The sequence below is a fragment of the Orcinus orca genome, chromosome 1, assembly GCF_937001465.1.
Source record: "Orcinus orca chromosome 1, mOrcOrc1.1, whole genome shotgun sequence".
Taxonomy (NCBI): Eukaryota; Metazoa; Chordata; class Mammalia; order Artiodactyla; family Delphinidae; genus Orcinus; species Orcinus orca.
This window is the reverse complement of record NC_064559.1, coordinates 99,115,029-99,127,451: the sequence shown is the minus strand read 5'-3', so window position 1 is coordinate 99,127,451 and position 12,423 is coordinate 99,115,029. Positions and strand designations below refer to the sequence as shown.

The following is a 12,423-nucleotide window of genomic DNA, read 5'->3' as shown; positions in this document are numbered from 1 at the left end:
CAAAGAAGCATGTTTCACATTGTGTTTTAGAAATGAATCTTCAGAATTACCAAATTAATTTTCTCAAGTAGGCCTGTAGGGAGTCTTGACTAATATATAAAAGTGAAACTACTTATATACCGGTGAAGTTATAAACAAAGTTAATGAGGTCTTGAATAAGATTATCCAATTGTAATGTAAACCCTACATTTCAATTTAGATGAGTAAACTCTATGAGTAAACCACAAACAAAGTCTAACAAAAACAATTTTCCACTGCAATCACAGTCTGATACATTCAATTTCCCACAACAAACATGTAAAACAAACATAGATGAAGGCCAAGGGTACAACCCATAGGAGATGTTAAACCTCTTATAATTAAAAAGGAGACTATCAGAGGAGTAGTTAAAAGCAGGAGGGGTTCTTGTTTTCTCAGTGAACTAGCCGGAAATGGAATTCACGATACAGAAAAAGAATATACTAGCATAAAAACAAGACCTTCAATCCTGTAATAAACCATAAAGGAAAACGGAAAAAACAAACAAACACAAAAACCCAAGACCTTCATTCCACCTGGATAATTATCTTTATCTTAATGCCTTAATGTAACTGGTCTGTTATTCCCCATACTTCTCTCTTAACCCGGCAGGAGTGTGTTTGCATTCTTAAAAGCTCTTGGGTTACAAGTTTAGTCTTCCTCTCCAGGTTTTTCTTGAAATATTATCGTGACCTGGAGTCTAGGGTTTCAACTACATTTTTAATCTTGGCATACTCAACCTATTTAAGGTTTATACTTTTCTATTTCCACAGCTATTACCCGATGAAGAGGGATAAGTATTATGTATGATCAGGGAAGTACAGCGTGCTCTCCTGGTAAACAGAGATAGGGGAAGCTAATTTGGTGGGGAGAGGGGTACTAAGTTATATAAAATGCTTAGCAGTGTGAATAAGAACATTAATTTATTGAGCCCTATGTACCAGGCGCTGTCGACGACTTTGCATGGATTACCACCCGATGAAGTATGTACTCGTATCCCCATTTTATAGACAGGAGACTGAAACCTGGAGAGCCAAGTTCACTCAGCCACTAAGTGGTAGGGGAGGAACCCGGGCTAACTGCTATGCTATACAGCTTCCTGAAAGAGCTACGAAAAACAAGAATTATTATCAAAGGGCGGTTGGAAGCAAAGCACTTCGGTCATCTGTGAGGCAATATGAAAATGCTCCCGCGAAGGGCTGGCATCTAGACAAGGCGCCCGGACGACGTGCGGCCGGGGCGGGAGGGCGCTGTCGCGCATACCAACACACGGAGGAGCGGTGGAGTCCAACTACCAGTCCCTCCAGCTCCAGGACCACCTCCTTCAGGGGCGCGCGCGGCCCCGGCCTCTCGGGGGCGGGACGAGGGGCCGCGCATGCGCCGGGCGGGGCGAGGCGGGGCGGGGCCGCGCGCTCTGAGAGCTGAATGTCCGGGCTGCGGGCGCTCCTGGGGCTCGGGCTGCTGGTTGCGGGCCCGCGCCTATCGCTCCTCAGAGTCCAGGCCGGCGCCTGTCGCGCGGGAGCCACCTGGTGGGGGCCGCAGCGGCTGATCTCGGGTGGCCGCGGGGACTCAGAGGTCATGGCGAGCTCAGCAGTGAAGTACCTGAGGTTGGACGGGCACGTGCTCTCTGGGCGGGCACGCTGGGAGCGGGACTTGGGTGGAAGCCCACCCCCCCCAGGGGCGGGACCTGGGCCGCGCCGCCTGCGCGACGGAACACCTGGGGGAAGGGGACTCAGGCTGTGGGTTTCCTCAGCCAGGAGGAGGCCCAGGCCGTGGACCAGGAGCTGTTTAACGAGTACCAGTTCAGCGTGGACCAACTTATGGAGCTGGCCGGGCTGAGCTGTGCCACAGCCATTGCCAAGGTCAGTGGCACAACTCTCCACCTAAGGGGCAGTCACTGTGCAAGCCACCTGGCCTAGGCACAATGAAGTGGGAGGGACGGCCAGGCCGAGACTGGGCTGTCACTGCCCGAAGCCCTTCTGAATCCCCTTTGACTCTCGCTTCAGGCATATCCCCCCACGTCCTTGTCCAGGAGCCCCCCTACTGTCCTGGTCATCTGTGGTCCCGGGAATAATGGAGGAGATGGCCTGGTCTGTGCTCGACACCTCAAACTCTTTGTGAGTATGTGGGGAAGGGCTGTCGGGGAGAGTGAGGTTTCCAGGACCTGGGCTTGAATCACCCCTTTCCTTTCCTCATAGGGCTACCAGCCAACCATCTATTATCCTAAAAGGCCTAACAAGCCACTCTTCACTGCACTGGTGACCCAGTGCCAGAAAATGGACATCCCTTTCCTTGGTGAAATGCCCCCAGAGGTAGGTGGTTCCAGTTCACTGCCCTCAATACTGTTGCCTGTGTTCTGCTCTTCCCTCACCTTTCCAGACTGAGCTCATTTGCTTATCTTCCTCTCTAGAGGATTAACTCTTAGAGGGCAGGGATAGTGCCTGACACAGAAGATGCCTAAAGCATGCTATCTGAATGGAAGTGGTGTAAGAGCCTTCTCCATAAGGCGTGCTCCATGAGTTCCCAACACTACCTTCTCTTCAGCTTCATTTCCCCTTAATTTCCCCGTCACTTTTTTTAAAAATTAATTAATTCATTTATTTTTGGCTGCATTGGGTCTTCGTTGCCGTGCGCAGGCTTTCTCTAGTTGCGGCGAGCAGGGGCTACTCTGTTGCAGTGCGCGGGCTTCCCATTGCAGAGCACGGGTTCTAGGCGCGCGGGCTTCAGTAGTTGTGGCTCGTGGACTCTAGAGCGCAGGCTCAGTAGTTGTGGGGCACGGGCTTAGTTGCTCCACGGCATGTGGGATCTTCCCAGACCAGGGCTCAAACCCGTGTCCCCTGCATTGGCAGGCGGATTCTTAACCACTGCGCCACCAGGGAAGCCCCACTCCTGTAACTCTGCAGCCAGTTCCTCTTCGCCTAGCTTGCAGTAAACACATCATCTGCATCTCTTGGGAGCTGAGGTGACTGCCTCATCCTAAACCCTTTCTTCAGATGCTTCAGATCTTGGATTTAGGAGTGGAAAATTTGAGAACTTCTTTTTAAAATTCCTTAACACATTTTTCAGATGAAGAGACTGAGATGCAAGAGAAGGGAAGTGATTTGTGCAAAGTCACAGAACCAGATCATGGCAGAGCCAAGACCAGAACCTGTCCCTCCTGACTCCAAGTCTCAGGCTGTCCTACACTGTAGCCTCCCCAATGGTTGGCAGGCACTCAGAACAGAAAATGTGACTGGACTCAGCTTGGCCTCAATCAGTGACCCACTTGCACTTAACTCTAGGCCTCAGAGTGCCATCTGAACGAGATAAAATTATATTTGTAAAAAAAAAAAAAAAAAAATTATATTTGTGCCTATGTGAATGGTCTGTGGGTACAAAGGACAGCCCTCTCCTGTTAAGGGTTCTTTGTGCAGCTGCCGGCTCTGACATCCTTTCCTTTTTGTGCTCTACCACAGCCCACGCTGATTGATGAACTATACGAGCTGGTGGTGGATGCCATCTTTGGCTTCAGCTTCAAGGGTGATGTTCGGGAGCCATTCCGCAGCATCCTGAGTGTCCTGAATGGACTCACTGTGCCCATTGCCAGCATCGACATTCCCTCAGGTGCTGGGTCCAAGGAGGTTGGGGGGATTGGGGCCCTGCCCTGCCTTGAGGTAGGTACTAGGAGTCCTGGTTCTTGACTCAAGGTTCAGACCAAGTATAGAGGCGCATACCACAGCCAGAGTAGGGCTGGGGAGCAAAGTTCAGGAATGCCCTTTGCAGTGACTGTCAGAGACCACAGCCCAGGAGTACATGGACACGATTTCCTCAGGTGGGGACCCAGGGGGCTTCCCACTCTTTTAGGACTAGAGTAGAGCAAGGTGTGGAAGGGGACTGGACATCTGGTCTTTTCCGCTCTTTCTGAATACCACCTTCTTTTCAGGATGGGATGTGGAGAAGGGAAACTCTGGAGGGATCCAGCCAGACTTGCTCATCTCCCTGACAGCACCCAAAAAGTCTGCAAGCCAGTTTACTGGTCGCTACCACTACCTGGGGGGTCGTTTCGTGCCTCCTGCTCTGGAAAAGAAGTACCAGCTGAACCTGCCACCCTACCCTGACACCGAGTGTGTCTATCGTCTGCAGTGAGGGAAGGCGGGTGGGCATTCTTCCTAATAGATTTAGTTCCTCTCTCCCAGAACTGTGGAGTCCTGGGAGCTCTTCTGGCAATAAAGGTTAAGAGATGGCAGGAGCCAGAGAGCAACACTGGAGATGTGGTGCCCTCTCTCTGGGGGAACAATATGCAAGAGGGGTTGCTATGACATTTGGGGGCAATGACAATTCACTTTCAGATGCTAAAAAAGGCTCCCAAGTGAGGTGTGCTGTCCTTTACACACACACAATTCTTATCAGGGATGCAGACAGGGAGCTGGGTGAGGTTCTCTGAACTTTCTCCTTCCACTTACAGCACAGCAAGACTACAGGAAGTTAACAGAAGGAATTTCTTCAGGGGCCTCCAAGGAAACTAACTTGTATTCAGGACCTTCTCAGGCTGAGAATGGAGATGATGGTCAGGACTTATATATAGGCTTGGAGACCAAGCTGATGTTTATTCAATTTGGCAACCTATGGGCTGAATTTGCATGTCTTTCTTAGCCTTCACAAAATTAAAAAATCAGTACATTTCCCATAGGTCTACATTTTCAACTTCTTTTAGCCAAGATGCCCCTTCAGAGGCTGTCTGCATTCCCGTTCCCATAGCCCCCAGCATCCTTGTCTCTTAGCTGCCTGGGCCTTGCAGGTGCTTGAGTTCAGCCTCTCTGGGTTAGATGCTGTAAGGGGGAATGTGCCTGCTCCCTCAAGTCAGACATGGCACTACCGCTCTCTTCTCAGCGGACTACTGTTCCAGAGCTGTTTCCTCTTTGGGAGGGACTCCTCACTGAGAGGGTATATAAGACCTGCACCAACTCAGGTCCCTGAGGCTTCAGCTCCTGAAGAGGAATCGATCGGGCTGCATCTTGACCTGGCCTTCAGTTTCTCTTCTTCTGTTTCTTCTTTTTTGCTCTCTGGTCAGTGTGGACTCCAGGTCTTTCCTCCTCTGGTTGCTTCTGCCTCTTCTTACCTTTGCCACTTGAGCCCGTGTATGCCTTGCTCTCTGCTGTCCTAGCCCTGCCACCTTCCTCCTCTCCTTCATCCCCTACATGCAAGACGTCCTCCTCCTCCTGATGCCGCTGTCTTTTCTTCTTGCTTCTCCTACTTTTCCGATCACTGCATGATCTGCTTTCTGCTTCTCTGGTCCCACTATCTACAACAGCCTCCTCCATGTTCAAGTCTTCTTCCTCACGCTGCCTCCTCTTCTTCTTCCTTTTCCTGAGGGACTGATCAGTTTGTTCTCTGTTTTTCAATTCCCCAAGCCCACTTGTTCCTGTGGTCTCTTCTTCCTCATGCCTTACAGCTGTTCCCTCTCTCTCATCTGTGACACTCTCTTCTTGATGCCGCCTTTTCTTCTTCTTGCTTTTCCTGACACTCTGGTCAGTGTGTTCTGGGTACTCTTCTGCATTCCTTTCAGTTGCCGTGGCCTCTTCCTCCTCTTTCTGCTTCCTTTTCTTTTTCTTTTTTTGTGGGGGCTTGCTCTCAGACTGCAGTTGAGGGACCCCAGGGTCCTGGCCTTTGAGACAAGCCAGGAAGGCCTGCTCCTGGGCCTCTAGCCGAGCAAGCTTAGCCTTCATCGTGATCCCAAGACGGGCAGCCCTGAAATAGATGGGGCCCAAGTCAGAGGGAGGGTATTGGGGAAAATAGGCCTAATCTCTGAGACTGCAGGGAAAGTTCATAAGGGAGGAGCTGCTTGTCTTCAGGCAGCTTCAGAAATGGGCAGAGAATAGGAATCACTTTCTCTGGGGTGAAAAGAGTGGCACAGGGGTGGGCTTGTGATGGGGAGAAAAGAAGGGAGCCCAAGAAGCTAACCGCTACTTACTTGTGTGCTGTTCGCCCCTCACAGGCCTGGAGCATCATCTCATCAGTCAGACTGTTGGGGAAGGGCAGGAATCAGGAGTTACAAACAGATCTGGTGGAAAGGCTTGACCTCTCCTCCCCTCTAAAACATTCCTTCAGCACTGAGTTCCTACTCAGGACCTGGCACTTTTCTAGGTGTAGGGGATACAAAGATGAGTACAACACATTTCCACCCTGATGAAGCCCACAGTCAAGCATTACACTTGGTCCTTTCTTTTGAGATTGGAAGGCATCTCCTCCCACATGCCCCTGGCACTAAAAAGAAGTCTCACATCTTTGGAGGCTTGGACCCCTGGCTGTCGTCATCACTGCAGCTTTCCAAGTCCTTGTCTGGCTTCTCCCCACTTGAAGTCAGTGTGGCCGTCTAGAAGGAGGAATCATGGGGGTGGACAAGGCCCACTCAGCACCACCACCATTGCTCTTCCCTCCTGGAAAGGGAAGAGCAGTGGTGCCACTGCCACCCTGAACAGCCACTGGCACAAATCTGTCAGCCCCCAACATCGCTCCTTGCAGCCCCACACGAGATGTGCCAAACTGCATACATCAACTTGGGCAGGAGGTGGGCTGCAGTTGGGGGCGGGTGGGGTGGGGGCACTCCTGGCCTCCCTGGCTCACAGCCAGCTAGTGGGCAGAACAGGAAGGGAGGAAGAAGTGCTCTGGGTCATCAGGTCTTCACAGTGGGACAAGTGCCCCCTGGCGGTCATCCCATGGTGCCAGTAATGTACAATAAAGATGCTACTTTTCATGCCCCCTCCCCCTATACCTATGCACAGTACTTTAACCAGGTTAAGAACCTACTTTGGGCTAAGAGGTTGGGGATAGAGTGGAATAAGGACGAGATGGTTCCAGCCCAGATGGAATCTACATGGTTGGAGGGTAAAGGAATATGGCAGAACATAGAAAATGATGATGAAAGTGTTGTCTGTGCTAGAGGAAGGGTACCCTACTCAGGCTTCAGGGTTTGGGGAATAGTTTCTACAAGGAGCTGAGCCCTGGAAGACAAGAAAAAGGTCAGCAGGTAAAGGGGCAAAGGAAGCAGAATGTCCCAGGCAGAGGGAATAGCATGTGCAAAAACTTGAAAGTGAAAAAACATGGTACCTTGAAAAGATTCAGATTCCATCTGGCTAAAGTGTAGAGGTCCTGAGAGGTGGCGAGAGACAGGCTAAGAAAGAAGGCAGGGACAAGGCATGAAGGGCCATGTGAGCCAGTCTTGACACATCTGGACTGTGTCATCCGAGGTCAAGGAGGAGGCAGTGACAGAATGAAATCTGTGTTTTTCAGAGAACACTGGATCCTTTGTGGAGGATGAACTAATCGCGGTGGGGATTGAGACTAGAGTGAGGAGTCTAGTTATAAGGCTGTGAAAGAAATGAGGCAGGAGAGGATGATGGTCTGAACTGGGGCAGAAGATGGCCACAGAGATGAATGGGAAGGATTCGCTAGATAATACATAGAGCCCTTAAGGACATAATAGAGGATCGTTAAATGTTAGCTCCCTTCTGTTGGCGGGCTAGAAAAGGGGGGTCTGAACACCTGGGTTCTAGTCCTGTCTGCCATTACTAGCCAACTGTGGGCTCTTCAGCGAGCCACTTTCCCCCCTTTTGGCCACATCTGCAAAATAAGGACAATGGGTCAGATGATCCCGCAGGTCTCCTCTGACTTTTAAGTCCTCTGAATTAGACATCCCCTCCCTGCCCTGCTCTGACAGCTCCTGACTGTGCCCCACCCCCCACTCCCCGTTGCTGCCCCCTCAGCAGATGGCAGGGATCCATTCAACCTGAAGATTTCAATTCTTGCTGAGGGTCTGGGCAGTCTAGGTAAGCAACAGCGAGGTTGGTCACAGGATCCCACTGTTAGGACAGTCCTGAGAATAGGTAGGGCATACAAGGCAATTGTTCAGGCCCCAGGGGAGACCAGGGAAGGAAAAAAGGATGGGCCCTCTCACCCCCAGCTTCTAATACCTTCACAAACTTCTGATACAGCAAGTTGGGCTTGGAAGGATCATGACGGGTGGTCTTCTTAGACAGGCACCTTATCTGTACACCATCCTGTGGGGGAGTATCCATGAGTGGGTGACATGCCATGTCTCCCTCACCCCTACATGTCCCAGGCCCTCATGGTTCATGTGCCTACTATTAGAGCTTATACCTGCCCAGTTTTCACTACCAAGCTGGCCGCAGTCTTGTTGAAGAGATCATTCCACCAGTGGTTTGTGAACTCTTTGGCAGGGTCGTGTCCCACCTGCCAGAGGAAGAAGTGTGAACTCGGGACCCGTCATTCCCCTTCCTCCCCCTATCCTCAAGGCCCCCCTGTCCCATCCACACTGACCTCCCTCAGCCTGCCCAGTCTTACCCCATGAGTGTCCTGCTTCAGCGTTACCCTGAGGGCCTGGGTGATGCCATTCTCCTTCCGGCCCAGGCCTTTGCCTGCAAACACAGTGAATGATTTGGCTTATTCCACTCCTGCCCCAAGCCCTCACAAGGCACACCCAGCACATGCCACTCCTTGCCATTCCACATACCTAACTTTGGGCATGCTCCGTCCATCTTGGAAGCCCTCCCAGTTGCACTGTTTCTAGCACCTCTCCATGCAGTCCTCCCATCTTTGAGCCCAAACTATCTTTCCTTCATAATTCTCTCAGGACAGAAGTCGTGTCTCTTCCTCCCCCTCCCAGTCCTCCGAACCACTTCTTTCTCACTATCCACCATCATATTTCTTCCCTTCTTCCCTTTTCTGGAAATGTCAGCAATTTTCTTCTGCAAATTTCCCTTTAAACTAACTTTCCTCCTTCAGTTGAATGGACTACATAGGGGTTAATCCAGGATGATGCCTCTTCCCTGGGCAGAGGGTAGTGAGGGAGTTGGGGGGATGTGAAAAGGGCCCCATGGGAATCACCTCGAGTCCATCCATGCTTTAGCAGCTGCTCCTCAGCAAACTTCATCCCACGACTCTTGACCTCTGGGGTGACGCTCATGGTGAGAAAAGAGTCACTGTCCTCAGGCCCTCACCAGAGAAGAGAAGGGGTCACTATCTTCCCTTTAAGAGGAAAAAAAAGAAAGTGCCCAAATCATCCATCAAATCCATCCTGCCTGCTCCTGTAAGAATTCTTCCCTGAAGCTGGAGCAGAGACAGAGGAAAGAGGCCTGGTGCCTGGGGAGCTCCCTGTCCGACCACGGAGAGGTCAATGTCAACATGCTGAAGGCCAAGGAAACCTGGTATTAATAATAATACCCAAATGTATGGAGAACTCCCTACATGCCAGGCTGTGCTAAGATTTTACATGGATCATTTTGCCTACTCTTCCCAGCCCGGGAAGATTTCCTGAACTTTACATTCAGGAAAGTATTATATCCCTGTTTTACAAACGAGGAAACTAAAGCCTAGAGAGGTTAGGTGACTTGCTCAAGGTCACACAGCTGATACATACTGAACTCAAACCCAGGCAGCTTGTCTGCAGAGTCCCCACTCTTTACCACTACCTGATAACATCTCCCACGATTTATTACCACGTAAAAACAAAGCAAGGAGGTGCTTGTTAACCCGACAACAGTACTTAACAGAGCCCATATCCTATACCTGTGCCCCAGCATTTACACTGTCCTCTCAATGTGAAGGCTACATGCCTCTTCCCCACTGTCTTTCAGTCTTGTTGGAGCACCCCTTTTGAAACTGTCCAGCTTAGGAAGGGCGCTCTTATTGAGCATTTAAAGCGTAACAGAGGGGTTACACATATTGCTATACGGTCTCATTTAATCCTGACAGTCCTGTGAGATACACCTTATCCTTATTTTACAAAGGGTTTTTTGCCTGGGGTTACACAGCTGTTAAGAGATGGAGCTGGAATATGAGCTCAGGTTGCCTGACTCCACAGTGGCCCACTTTCTATCACATTCCCAACTACAGTCATCCCTCAGTATCAGCGGGGGATTTGTTCCAGGACCTGCTGTGGATAGCAAAACCCATGGATGCTCAAGTCCCATACTTAGCCTTCCGCATCCCAGGATTCAACTAACCACTGATTATGTAGTACTGTAATATTTATTGAAAAAAATCCACATGTAAGTGGACCCATGCAGTTCAAATCTGTGTTGTTTGTCACAGCTGTAGTTGCATTTGTTTAGAGTTGTTCGGGTGTTCCTCATTTTGGACTCCACAATGGCACTGTCCAACTTATATACCAAATTTGCCTCTGAAACGGTTAAGATGGCTTATTACACAAGACATTCAAAACTAAGACTATCACTGCTGACTTGAGTCACTAAAGTTAACTTGTACTAAGATCACTTATTACAGGCATTGCAGACCATTTTAAAAGCTGATTAATGGCACTCCTGGAGTAACCCTCTGGCCTCCCCAAGTGACAACTCCAAAGGCTAAAACTTTCAGTTGTGTTTAAGAATGTCTAGTGAGTATTGCTAATAAAAAAAAAAAAAAGTCAGACACATCAAGTCACCCCTCCTAAACATTACATATTAGGCTTAACAACGATGACCAGTCTGGTTAGGTATGAAGAGTAGCAAATTTAGGATGAATCACACTTCTGTTCACATTTCTACTGTGAAGGATGATTATTTGAAAACCTAACTGACACCTTGAGAGTCCCAACAGAAAAGCACTGAGTGAAGAAATGGCCCTATCTTGCTTCTTGATAATGCAACAGAAGTAAAATTCAAACACTGAGGCCTTTGAGGCCACCTCAAACCTCTGCTTCTTCTCACAAGTTATTTCTAATCTACTAGCCTCCAGATTTCAATAACAACAACAACCAACACATGCATTTACTCAATGCCAGCCTGCTGCTAATTGCTGAACACACATTATCTCATTTAATCCTCCCAACAACCCTATTAGGAGTTGTTGGGGTTTTTTTTTTGGTAATTGACAAATGGCCCTGAGAAGTTTAGTTACTTGTCCAAATCAAACAGCTGGCAAGTAGCGGATCCAGGATCTCAGGCATTCCAGAACTGGTGTTCTTAATCACTACATTGCTCAATCTCATAGACGTCTGTACTTTACGCTGTAAAACCTACCATTGCCTGTCCCCTGTCGCAGTAATTCTGAAACTATACGCCCTGGTTTTATTACCCAACCCCGGTGTACTTAATGCAACTCCAAGAATCGAGAATGCGTTCAGTCGTCATTCGTTGAACTGAGTGACACAGATGGTAATTGCTTTAACCGACCTAGAATGGATAACTGGACAGAAGCAACTAGATCCCAGGCTGTGGTCTTTATAAACTTACAGCACATTTTCAGGAACTGTTTTCTTTCCAGTCAACCTGAGTTTTCTGGAGAAGGGGCCCTGGGCCACCTTTCTTACAGCGATTCCAAAGAACCGGCAACCCTTTCCCTAGGCCTCCTTCCTCTTGAGGTCTAAACTCCAGCCCTCCTCCCGCAGTTTCACTTGGGTAAAACTACTCTCCTGCTCTCACATTTGCTCCTGAGCCCGGGCTCTGACAGCCACCGTTCGGGGGACTGTAGGCTCTTACCGTTAGTGTAAGGTCCTCTCCGCAGAAGCATGTGCCAGACGCGATCCGTGCGCCGCCATCTTCCCGGAAGTGCCGTCTCGGTCGTTCTAGGCTGTCGAAACCATAGAGACGCACGCCGGAACCGAACTCTCGGTTGTCCCCGGAGGAACTGTGTTGTGCACGTTTCAGAAGATCCGGAAAGTGTTCTATTTTCTTCCTCCCTGCAGGTCTGAACGGCCGTGGGACTTCAGTCCTATCCGGCTCTATTGGGATGCCGAGAACAGCTTTGGGTCCGACACTGACTAGTTCCAGGCACAAATATGAGGAAGGAAAACTTTAGGGGAAACCATCGAGAGTGGCCTGAGAGATTCGTGGAGGCAGAGAAGGAGGTAGCACCACTGAGGTGATTTGCGGGGATGAATACTCAACCTGCAGGGACAGTTATTTATAAAATCCTAGAGATAAGAGGTTTCAGTAGGTTCATCAAACACTATTTTTTTTTTCTTTTTTTTGCGGTTCGCGGGCCTCTCACTGTTGTAGCCTCTCCCGTTGCGGAGCACAGGCTCCAGACGCGCAGGCTCAGCGGCCATGGCTCACGGGCCCAGCCGCTCCGCGGCATGTGGGATCCTCCCGGACCGGGGCACGAACCCGTGTCCTCTGCATCGGCAGGCGGACTCTCAACCACTGCGCCACCAGGGAAGCCCATCAAATACATTTTGACTCACCACGCTGTGCCAAGACCTGCCCCTTCTGGTACTGGTGATACAAAGATGCATAAGAGAGAGCCCTGACTTCGGGGTGCACCTAGTCTAGCCCAGGGAAAATCGGGACCTCGAGTGGGACTGGAGAGAGAGGGAGGATCCCGGAATCCATGCCAGGTTGAGGAGTTTGGACTTGCCTTTTAAATATTAGGGTCCATTGAGCAGGAGAGGGAAAGAACATATTGCAA

General features: G+C 49.9%; 2 protein-coding genes across 2 annotated transcripts; one reads left to right on the top strand and one right to left on the bottom strand.

Moving 5' to 3' along the window:
* Nucleotides 1-1,443: 1,443 nt before the first annotated feature.
* On the top strand, nt 1,444-4,260 carry NAXE (NAD(P)HX epimerase). The gene is made up of 6 exons (XM_004284551.4): nt 1,444-1,625; nt 1,772-1,880; nt 2,025-2,135; nt 2,217-2,330; nt 3,474-3,621; nt 3,941-4,260. The coding sequence occupies exons 1-6, from the start codon at nt 1,444-1,446 to the stop codon at nt 4,141-4,143; spliced, it is 867 nt and encodes a 288-aa protein (XP_004284599.1). The 3' UTR covers nt 4,144-4,260.
* A 319-nt stretch (nt 4,261-4,579) lies between these two features.
* GPATCH4 (G-patch domain containing 4) lies at nt 4,580-11,653 on the bottom strand. The gene is made up of 8 exons (XM_004284554.4): nt 11,496-11,653; nt 8,902-9,042; nt 8,359-8,432; nt 8,155-8,247; nt 7,968-8,054; nt 6,279-6,370; nt 5,969-6,019; nt 4,580-5,745 (listed from the first exon to the last, which is right to left on the bottom strand). Exons 2-8 carry the CDS (start codon nt 8,978-8,980, stop codon nt 5,025-5,027), a joined length of 1,197 nt encoding a protein of 398 aa, XP_004284602.1. The 5' UTR covers nt 8,981-9,042; nt 11,496-11,653; the 3' UTR covers nt 4,580-5,024.
* Between the last annotated feature and the right edge of the window lie 770 nt (nt 11,654-12,423).

What these genes read in the sequence shown, in the direction of transcription:
- NAXE (XM_004284551.4), top strand. Translation starts at nt 1,444, where the DNA reads ATGTCCGGGCTGCGGGCGCTCCTGGGGCTCGGGCTGCTGGTTGCGGGC. An exon ending in TCAGCAGTGAAGTACCTGAG is followed by an intron (nt 1,626 to 1,771) that starts GTTGGACGGGCA and finishes GGGTTTCCTCAG; the next exon opens with CCAGGAGGAGGCCCAGGCCG. An exon ending in TTGGTGAAATGCCCCCAGAG is followed by an intron (nt 2,331 to 3,473) that starts GTAGGTGGTTCC and finishes GCTCTACCACAG; the next exon opens with CCCACGCTGATTGATGAACT.
- GPATCH4 (XM_004284554.4), bottom strand. Translation starts at nt 8,980, where the DNA reads ATGAGCGTCACCCCAGAGGTCAAGAGTCGTGGGATGAAGTTTGCTGAG. An exon ending in GGGTCCAAGCCTCCAAAGAT is followed by an intron (nt 6,020 to 6,278) that starts GTGAGACTTCTT and finishes CTTCCCCAACAG; the next exon opens with TCTGACTGATGAGATGATGC. An exon ending in GAGGGGCGAACAGCACACAA is followed by an intron (nt 5,746 to 5,968) that starts GTAAGTAGCGGT and finishes CATCTATTTCAG; the next exon opens with GGCTGCCCGTCTTGGGATCA.